Source organism: Squalius cephalus, assembly GCF_949319135.1.
Source record: "Squalius cephalus genome assembly, chromosome: 12".
Classification (NCBI taxonomy): Eukaryota; Metazoa; Chordata; class Actinopteri; order Cypriniformes; family Leuciscidae; genus Squalius; species Squalius cephalus.
Genome location: NC_137133.1, coordinates 37,619,876 through 37,631,321, shown reverse-complemented (window position 1 = coordinate 37,631,321; position 11,446 = coordinate 37,619,876). Strand labels below are relative to the sequence as shown.

The 11,446-nt window shown below is 39.3% G+C and overlaps 1 protein-coding gene across 1 annotated transcript in view; it reads right to left on the bottom strand.

Moving 5' to 3' along the window:
- fig4a (FIG4 phosphoinositide 5-phosphatase a) overlaps positions 1-11,446 on the bottom strand; it is a 127,648-nt gene that overhangs the window by 107,451 nt on the left and 8,751 nt on the right. Inside the window, 1 exon segment of the mRNA XM_079887779.1 lies at positions 7,501-7,657. Coding sequence (XP_079743905.1) covers positions 7,501-7,657 — 157 coding nt within the window.

Below are 11,446 nucleotides of genomic sequence, written 5' to 3'. Positions count from 1 at the left end.
CACTCACACTCACACTCACTCACACTCACTCACACTCACTCACACTCACTCACACTCACTCACACTCACTCACTGTTATGTGGGAGTGTTCTAATCTGTGTTTCGTTGCAGTTTTCCTGATAGCTCACCTGCAATCATTGGGTTAATTGGTGCCACCTGAAGGGAGCCACTTTAAATCTTGGACACATGCTCTCACTCTCTCTCTCTCGTCTTGCAGCCAGCACTGCAGCAGTAGTGTTTCTGCTTCTACAGTCCCCCTTTTTCTTTAATACTAAATAAACTTTATTTTGATTGGCAAACTTTTGTTGTCATGTCCTTTATGTTGCATCCCTAGAGCCAGGGTTGTAACATAATGGGGGCTCGTCCAATTTGGTTGGTAAAAAACATTTGTTTTTTTTGATATTTTGGGGACTGTATTTGTTTATTCCCTTTGATTGAGATCATTTGGTGAGTATGGTTGTTTGAGTATTTGAGTATATGCATGAGTTTTCCCGGTTAGGAAGGGTGAGAGTTCCAGCTGGGTTGATTATTCGATCCTTCCATCGGTTCACTCTTTTGTTATTTTTCCTTTTTTGTTTTCGAGGTTATTCTGGGTGGAGACTTGTTCTCTGTCGGGGGTAAGCATTTCAGAACTGTGACCTTTGATTAAATGGCTCACAGTTGCTGAGTTTTTGCTTTTAAAGTCGCCTCGTGCCCGGTACACCTCAGAAGATAGATAGGAGTTAGAAGTGTTAGGCAGGTATCCGGGTGTATCTCATGTGTTTTGTATTGTGTTTAAGCTCAGCAACCATGCTCACTTTTTGATGGAAGTGAAAGAGGAATATTTAAGTTAGGTGAGTTAAACATTTTTTGAGGTACTGTAGTGTTTATTTGGTCCATGATCCTAACTTTAGTGTGTCAGCAGTGTTTGTGTGAAGTTCCTTTTGTGGACTTTTTGTGTAGACTAATGCCCAGTATTGCCTTTAGATATTCGTGATTGCTTGGGGTGAGTAATCTTCTGTGGTTGGGTTAGTTCTACTTCTGTTTAAGGCTTTAAAAGCTTTGTTTGAGAGCATTTTTACTGCTATTGTCATTTTTGTAGCTCTGTGCTATTGGACCTGTTGTGTTAGCTGAACTTCTGTGTAAGAAGTAGTGTTACTACTTAAGTGTAGTTAGTGTTGAGTTTAGTAATGGCTTCTTTAGAAGACTTCCTAAAGGAACCTTCAGAGGAGTTACTTGAGTTTTTCACAAAGGATCAACTTTTGCAGTTGTCCTCTCATTATGATATTCCCATCACAAGTAGTGAGAAGCGACTGAAGGATAGTGTGAAGGAAATCATTAGAAGTGTTTTGATTGACAATGGTGTCTTGAAGGTTAAGCAGGTTTCCCCACAATCCATGACTGCTCCTTTGTCTGAAGCTGCAATTGAGCTTAGGCTCCGAGAGCTAGCTTTCCAGGAGAAACAGCTAGAGGTTAATGGAAAATTAAGAGAGAAAGAAATGCTTCTTGAACATGAACGGTCTCTTAAAGAGTTGGAATTAAAAGCAGCTGCTTTAACTCCAAGAGGTGATGTTTCTCCATTTGATGTTGGTAGACATATCAAGTTGGTACCTCCTTTTTCTGAGAAAGATGTTGAGAGATATTTTTCTCATTTTGAACGGGTGGCAACCACATCAAAGTGGCCAAGGACTATGTGGACTTTGCTTTTACAAAGTATCTTGGTAGGTAAAGCTCAGGAAGCTTATTCCGCTCTAAGCCTTGAGAAGAGTGCTAATTATGATGAGGTTAAAGCAGCTATATTGAAGGCATATGAGCTGGTTCCTGAAGCTTACCGCCAGCGCTTTCGAGGTTGTACAAAACTTGCTCACGACACTTATGTTGAGTTTGCAAAACAGAAGGAGAATCTGTTTGATCGGTGGTGTACATCTCAGAAGGTGGAAAGTAAGGAACATCTTAGACAACTCATTTTGCTTGAGGAATTTAAAAACTGTCTGCCTGAGGTTGTTTCGGTTTATTTGAATGAGCAGAAGGCAGTGACTTTAGAACAAGCTGCAATCTTGGCAGATGAGTTTGTCTTAACCCATAAGGTACATTTTGGTGACAAACAGACTGAGTTTCAGAACCAGATTAAGTACAATAGGTCTCGGTTTGTAGAGTCTGTGCCCTTTGCCTCATCACCTCCCAATAAAATGACTAATGATGGTTTGATTTCAGAAAGGGCTTGTTTTTATTGTAAGAGACCAGGCCATCTTATCGCAGATTGTCCTGTTCTAAGTAAGAAACAGAAGTCTGCCAAGACTGTTGCCCTTGTAAGCCCTGTGCCAAGCCTTCCATTGACATCTTCAGTTGCTAATGTTTCATGCAAGAAAGGTGAGTTAGCTGGCTCATCATCATTTCTGATGGATGGTTTTGTGTATCTGTCTTCTGACCCTGAACACAGGCAAGCTATCAAGATATGGAGAGATACTGGAGCTTTTCAATCTGTGATTTTACGTGATGTCTTGTCCTTCAATGAAAAGTCAGCTCAAGGTTCAGAGGTAATTGTTAAAAGTTTTGGTGGAGGATTTTTGTCTATGCCTTTACATAGCATTAATCTCCAATCAGATTTAATCTCTGGTGATGTTGTTGTGGCACTTAGTTCCCAGATTCCCATAGATGGGGTGTCCTTTATTCTAGGGAATGATCTAGCTGGTGGGAAGGTGCTAGCTGTCCCTGAAGTAACCTCTACTGTCCTCAAGTCAGATGGTCCTGACGAACTTGAATTGGCATTTCCAGAAACTTTTCCTGTCTGTGCAACTACTCGTGCTATGTCTGCTAAGAGGCTAGTTGAAGCCAAATCTTCCAACAGTCAATCTGTGATTCCACTTTATGATACTTTCATGGCCCAAGGTGACATGAACTTGGCAGGGAGTGGAAAGATGTTTCCATCCCGTGAACAGTTAATACTTGAGCAAAAACAAGACCCCACTTTGTCACCCATGTTTGAAGACTTAGTGTCTGATGAAGTGCTATCAAATGTTGCTTCTGGTTATTTTGTTAGTGATGGTGTTTTGATGAGAAAGTGGACAGATCCAAAAATGCCATGTGAGGATGACTGGAGTAGTGTGTTTCAAGTGGTGGTTCCAGAAGTTTATCGATCTGACCTATTGTATCTCGCCCATGATCATTGTCTGTCTGGTCACTTGGGGGTCAGGAAAACTTTGGATCGTGTGTTAAGGCATTATTTTTGGCCTGTGGTGAAGACCTACTGCAAAGAGTTTGAGAGAGATTGTGATGATGGCATTCCACTACTCTTCGCAGTTAGAGAGGTGGTTCAGGAATTTCTTGGTTTCAGTCCAGCTGAACTTGTGTTTGGCCATACTGTGAGGGGGCCCTTGAAATTGGTAAAGGAGAAATGGTTAGATGTTGAGCATTCTACTCCTACAACCCTCTTGGACTTTGTGTCTAATTTTCGTTTTAGGCTTAGTAGAGCTTGTGAACTGGCCAAAGAGAATTTGAAAGCAGCCCAGGATATGAAGACTTGGTATGACCAAAAGGCTAAACATTGTGTGTTCTGTTCAGGAGACCAAGTGCTGGTGCTCTTACCAATACTGGGTTCTGCATTGCAGGCTCAATATAGTGGACCGTATACCATTGATCGGGAAGTTGGTGAGTGTAACTACTTGGTTAAGACTCCGGGTTGTAAAGAGAAAGTCCGCATGTGCCATGTGAATTTACTCAAACCTTACTTTGACCGTAATCAAACAGGGTCTACAGAGGTTAAGGCCTTGGCTGCACTGAATGCTCCATCTACTGAGACCATAGAAGGTGTTGCTGTCTCTGAGATTGCTCAGAGTAGATTGCCAAATTTTAAAATCTTGGCTGATTTAGACATTCATTTATCGTATCTAAATCTCTCTGCGCGCTCTGATGTTATTCAGTTAATTGGTCAATATTTGGCCTTGTTTTCTGATGTTCCATCTTGTACCAATGTGCTAGAGTTTGACATTGATGTAGGCCAAGCTAACCCTATTAAGCAACACCCATATAGATGGTTAGTGGTTAGTGGCATAGGTTAAAGTGATGGAGCCTGTTTTTGCAGGGATATGACCTTTTAGTCCCCCACATTCATGGGAATTCGTTTGGCGGATGCTTTGTCAAGGTCGTAAGTGCTTGTTTATATTTCATGTACTTGGTGACTTTGCCATAGGTTATTCTATAGCAATGTTTTAAGGGTGGGAGTGTTATGTGGGAGTGTTCTAATCTGTGTTTCGTTGCAGTTTTCCTGATAGCTCACCTGCAATCAATGGGTTAATTGGTGCCACCTGAAGGGAGCCACTTTAAATCTTGGACACATGCTCTCACTCTCTCTCTCTCTCGTCTTGCAGCCAGCACTGCAGCAGTAGTGTTTCTGCTTCTACAGTCCCCCTTTTTCTTTAATACTAAATAAACTTTATTTTGATTGGCAAACTTTTGTTGTCATGTCCTTTATGTTGCATCCCTAGAGCCAGGGTTGTAACACACACTCACTCACTCACACTCACTCACTCACACACTCACTCACTCACACACTCACACACTCACTCACTCACACACTCACACACTCACACACTCACTCACACACTCACTCACTCACACACTCACTCACACACTCACTCACACTCACTCACACTCACTCACACTCACACACACACACTCACTCACACTCACTCACACACTCACTCACACACTCACTCACACTCACTCACACTCACTCACACTCACACACACTCACACACACTCACACTCTCTCACACTCACACTCACTCACACTCACACCACTCACTCACACTCACTCACACTCACTCACTCACTCTCTCACACACTCAGTCTCTCTCTCTCTCACACACACACTCACTCACACTCACTCACACTCACTCACTCACACTCACACACACTCACTCTCTCACTCACTCTCTCACGCGCACACACTCACTCTCTCTCACTCACACTCACACACACACACACACACACTCACTCTCTCACTCTCTCTCACACGCGCACACACTCACTCTCTCTCTCACACTCACTCACTCTCACACTCACTCACACTCTCTCTCACACACTCAGTCTCTCTCTCTCTCACACACACTCACTCACTCACTCACACTCACACTCACTCACACTCACACACACTCACACTCTCTCACACTCACACTCACTCACTCACTCACACTCACACCACTCACTCACACTCACTCACACTCACTCACTCTCTCTCACACACTCAGTCTCACTCACACTCACTCACACTCACTCACACTCACACACACTCACTCACTCTCTCACTCACTCTCTCACTCACGCGCACACACTCACTCTCTCTCACTCACACTCACACACACACACACACACTCACTCTCTCTCACACGCGCACACACTCACTCTCTCTCACTCACACTCACTCACTCTCACACTCACTCACACTCTCTCTCACACACTCAGTCTCTCTCTCACTCACACTCACTCACACTCACTCACACTCACTCACACTCACACTCACTCACTCTCTCTCACACACTCTCTCTCACACTCACTCACACTCACACACTCACACACTCACACACACACTCACTCAATCACTCACTCACTCTCTCTCACACGCGCACACACTCACTCTCTCTCACACACACACACACACACTCACACACACACACACTCACACACACACACTCACACACACACTCTCACACTCTCACACACTCACGGACACACACTCGCGGACACACACTCGCGGACACACACTCACACTCTCACTCTCACACTCCTTTTTCTTTCACTTCTTCCTTTTGTTTAGTTTTTGTTTTGTTGTCATCTCTCAGATCTTTTTGCCTTCATCAAGTGGACGCCGCTCCTGTGTCAACTAGCTTGATGAGATCCTGACAGAAAAAACCTTCATTTCGTGTTTTCCCTGAAGAGCTTTACGTTGTTTTTAGTAACCGAAAATAAAATAGTGATGCACATACATTGTGTTTTACAATGAAAAGAGAGTTCTGTGTCTTTCTTAAAATCAACACATTAATAATTTACCTCTCATCACCCGCAAATAATTGGGATGTTATTTTTTTATTACATGGTATACACATGTTAAGTGCGAGAGCACTTATAGTTTTTACATTATATATATTGTATCTAATGTCTATAGTTTTATAGACATTATATACATTTCAGTTGTGTTGCTCCTAACTTTTTGAGGTTGGAAGCACCAGTGCTACAGAGTAAAAAAGTTAATCTTGAGCCCTGCACACACACACACACACACGGTGGAAATAAGAGACGTGTGAATTGCATCCCGAGATCAGAGTGACCGACCGCAGCGGGACAGACAGAGTGTGTGAGGAAAACCACACGCAAGAAACACACAGTCTGAAACAACCTACTGGCATACTTACTATCACTACTACTGTAGTATGCACACTGAAAACAGTAATGCATTACTGTCCTCTCTATGCAAAGAGCATCAAATGGCCTACTACATTTGTAAATGCAATATTCTCAGTGTTAAACACAGCAATAGACCCTTTTTTGACTCGTTTTTGATTCTGACAGCAAAAAGTGAAGACATTTTGACACAAAAGTGGAATAAAAATGCTAAATAATACAATAACTGGATGCCACCAGGTCATATGACGCTATATAACAAATACAAATGATTTCAAAATTTAACCCTGTAAAGACTAAAAGATTAATTTTTTTTTTTGGTAACACTTTATTATACAGTGTCCTTGTTGCATATGTTAAATGTACTTACCGTAGTAATAACAGTACATTATGCATAATTACATGCAACAAACCCTCAACCAAACCCTAATCCTACACTACAGTAAGTACATGTAGTTAATTAATATTACTCAGCACTTAAATATATAATTAAACTGTAACAATGACACCTTAAAATAAAGTGTAACCCTTTTTTTTTTTAAATGGAACGGTTTATTTTTTACATGATTTGTATCAGATTTTATACTTTTAAGGCTCATATAGTGTGATATAGTGAGAATATGGAGGAAAAAAAATTCAAAACACCCCGAATTTATGCAGAATATGCAGTTTGGTGCAGATGCTGATATTTATATGGACGAAAATTAAGGATATGTAAATCAGTGAGATCCTTATAACAGTACAGCAGATACTGACACAAATTACATATAAATATCAATATCTGCCATTAAAATATTTAAATGCTTAGTTTTATGATCAAAACACAAAATGCAATGCAATACAATGATGATTGGGAGATGAACCAATAAACCTTCCTCAAAAGCCTGATGATCATATTTGATACTCATGATTTTTCTAATAAATGATGTCTGATAATCAAGTAAAGCTGCTTCACTGCAGTTGAAATACTTCTAACAATCTATGAGTTATTCCTACGTTTACTTGATAAAATCAGTGCAGATTTGACAGTACATCATATGACCAAATCCACATAACCTCATTGGTCACTCTCAATACAACTAATGCTTATTATTAAATGTGTCTCAGTGCGGACGGACTCACCGGGCCTCGTCAGGGTGTGTGACTCTCACCGAGTCATTGGGGATGTAGATCATACTCGTGTCTTCAATCTTATAAATCGAGTGGCCGCCGATGTCAGCCATTTTACGACGTTTTGTGATCAACACAATATAGTAACCCTCCAGAAACCGCACAAAACCTGAAAGACACCAGAGATGAGAGTGAATAACACTGAAAATTAGATGATTGTTCATTTTTGCTTGTTTGTTTAATTTTGCTTCATTTAGCGCATGTATGGAATGCCATGGAAAGCCATGGATTATTATTTTTTTCTTTCTTGTGATCTCGACATAACAAAAGTAATTTTTCTATTATCACGACTTAATTTTCTCAGGATCTGGACGTTAAAAAAAAGTTGTGATCTCGACATAACGAAAGTTGTATTCTCGTGATCGCAACTTCATTTTTTTTTCATGATCTCTCCATAACAAAAGTTGTTTTCTCGTTATCACGACTTAATATTCTTGTGATTTTGACATAACAAAAGTCGTTTCGTTATCACGACATGACACAAAAGTTGTTTTCTCGTTATCGCAACTTCATTTTCTCGCAATCTCAACATAACAAGTGTTGTTTTCTTGTGATCGCAACTTAATTTTCTCGTGACGTCGACATAAAAATAATTTTCTCGTGATCTCGACAAGATCATGAGAAAACAATTTTTATGTCAAGATCACGAGAAAATTAAGTCGTGATAATGAGAAAACAACTTTTATGTCGTCGAGATCATGACAAAACAATTTTGGTGAAATTGAATAGAAAATGATTTTCGCCATTCTTTCCAGTTTCTTAAAGAGTCCACATTATGCCCTTTAACAAAGTCTTGATGTTGTTTCAGGCTCTACTAGAACAGGTTTTACTGTGTGAATGTTGATTATTCTCCTCATATTCTCCATTGTTGCGGCTCCTCTCTTCCCAGTCTGTCAGTAACGCTTTGTTCACTTCCTGTCTCTATGAAGCCCCTCCTTCTGAAAAGCACACTGTGCTCTGATTGGTCGGCTAAAGCAGTGTGTTGTGATTGGTCGAGCACTTCGAATGTGTTTGGGAAATGTCCCGCCCCTTTCCATAACCGCCAGTTTAACACACTACTAACTAACTCAACCAGGCCCCGCCCCTTTATTCTGCGCATGAATTTTTCTTCATGGGAGTGTTAGGTAACTTGGTAAAGGTTTTGGCACTTGCTATGTGAAAACAAAACATGGACATGATTCGAACCGATTAAATGGTCCTGAAAAAAATAGTCACACTTGTGCTCCTCGCGGTCAAAAATGAGCGCATTAATGAATGGAGACGAGTTTCCTCTAGTGGAAGCGTTTGGTACTGCAGCCGAACACACTCTCACTGGAAGATCAAATTTGAACACAGCTTGTTTAGATTTATGGCTTTGATTTTCTCACAAACATGTTTTTGAAAATATATACTTCATATAAAAACTGAAAATAGTATTTTTGCACATTTTTCATAACAATAAACGTAAAATTTTGTAACTTTTTTTTTTTTTTACTTAACTTTTTAAAAGTTCTCACTTCAGCAATAATCTGCCAAGTGTCGTCTTTGAAAAGAGATCAAACTTCAGTCTGTCGCTCGAAAGCATTCAAGATTTATGACAGTGTAAGTCAGAAATAAAATTTTCAGGTCTATGCTCAAAAAGTGAATAAATGGATTATAAATACAGCGTAAATATAATTTAGTACCATAAAATCCACTAAAAATACGAAATAAAAAACATTATCAAACTAAAATATAGTACATTAATTTCATTTAAATTAAAAAACATTTTTTTTGGTAATTTCTGACTGACACGTGAAGAAGAGCACCAGAGGGTTATTGAAGAAACTGAAGACCAGTGTTGGTCAAGTTACTTGGAAAAAGTAATTAGTTACTGATTACTTCTCCAAGAAAGTAATCCAGTTACTTTACTGATTACTTATTTTCAAAAGTAATTAGTTACTTTACTAGTTACTTTACTAGTTACTTTTCAAAAACATGATGCACGAAATGAATAATGCCTGAACTTTGTATCTTGAGCACTTCTTGCGCTGCTTTTTGTTTTTTGCCTCTTCATGATGACTCGCTTAATCTAGTCCTACTTTGTAAGTCGCTTTGGATAAAAGCGTCTGCTAAATGACTAAATGTAAATGTAAATGTAAATACGCTATAAAGCAATAGACCTTTCTGCTTAATTCTTATTCTTTCTGCATATTCCATCATCTAAAATTGAATCAAATGAAACATTCTTTTTTAAAACTTGTTTTATTAGTTTTAGTATTTTAACTTTACGCACATTGCATCAATGACTCACTCATTAAGATGGTCGCCTGCCGCCTCCTACTGGCGGTTTATAAATATTATTTCTATGCACAAATAATATTTCTTATTTGTATATTCAAAAAATATTTTAAATAATCTCATTACATTATTTAATGCAATTTATTTGATTGGTAACAGCCCTTTAGCATCTTATTATTCTATTGTAATTTATTGATCAAATTTAAGAATTATAAATGAAAGATGAAGCAAACGATTAGGGAAAAATGCCCTTTATAAAGGTTAAAATATCATAAATATACCGATTTATATATGTTAAAGCTGACTGAACTGATGCGAATACTGATTCGGAATAAATTATATTTACAACATAACAACATTTACAATACAAAATCTAATTTTTTTCCTGTTCTAACAAATGTTTTTACTCGGACAAGTGAATGACCGACCGAAGGACAAATGAAAAGGCTTAAATGTTGAGCCCTGGTATATATTTTTTATTATTATTCATTTATTTACCCATAAACCTGTCTTTATAGGAAGCCATAAGTTACAGTGGCAAGAATAACTTTGTGAAACCTTTGGGGGTGGTGGACAGGGTTTACATTAAGACAGGAGTTTGCCTTAATCTAGTTGATCATGCATTTCTTTTCTTTTATTCCACTGCTGGTGTGTGCAGTTTTTTATTGCTTGCATTAAAATAATTTTCTCTTGTTTGTTTTTTTAATTGCAGTCTTTTTCTTCTGCCATTCATGCTTATCAGCTCCATGCAATCTTAAGCTTTTCTTGGTTCAGCTGCACACAGTCTGAAAAGGTTTTTTGGCAGTTTGCTAAAATAAAAGACCCATTCTAAGAGCCGTTGACTTTTCTACCTTGGGAAAGAACGTTAAACGAACAACTTAAAAAGGCATGACAAATCATGACATAAGACTGACATCACTCACATCGCACCAATGCATTATCCCTCATGAACAAATATAACGTCTGATGTTTGCACGTGCATACCAGTTTACCATTACGAAATCGTTCATGAATAAACATGACGTCTGAACACGGACAAACGGTGCATGTTGACGCATCAAAATTCACGCGTTTCGTTCAAAGACTTTTGAACGCGATCGCTTGCCATAGTGTTTACCACTGACTTCGCGGCGCTCATGTCATTTGTCACTCATGAGTCACGGCTCACGTCGCGAGACAGTCTCGCAGTATAACGCAGTAACGCAGCCTGCTTACGGGGAAGTAACAGTAATCTAATTACTGTTTTTGCAATTGTAATCCCTTACTTTACTCGTTACTTGAAAAAAGTAATCGGATTACAGTAACGCGTTACTTCTAACGCGTTACTGCCCATCAGTGCTGAAGACTACAGTGGAGGCGTTTCAGGAGTTCAGAAACACTGACACTGATATAGAGAAGAACTCACTTTTTCTTGCTCAAACAGGAACATTACACACTAAAGAAGGCTGTAAAAAGCACAACGGGTCCCCTTTAAGCACACAGTAAACAGCTTAAGGCCTTTCAGAGGCAGAACACTCTAATGTTGAGACGCGAGGGTGTGATCAAACGCTGTGTTTGTCATGACTGTTGTTTCTCATCACACAAACATATCTATCAGGTGTGTCATAAACGCACAACACACAACGTTCTGATGTGCAGT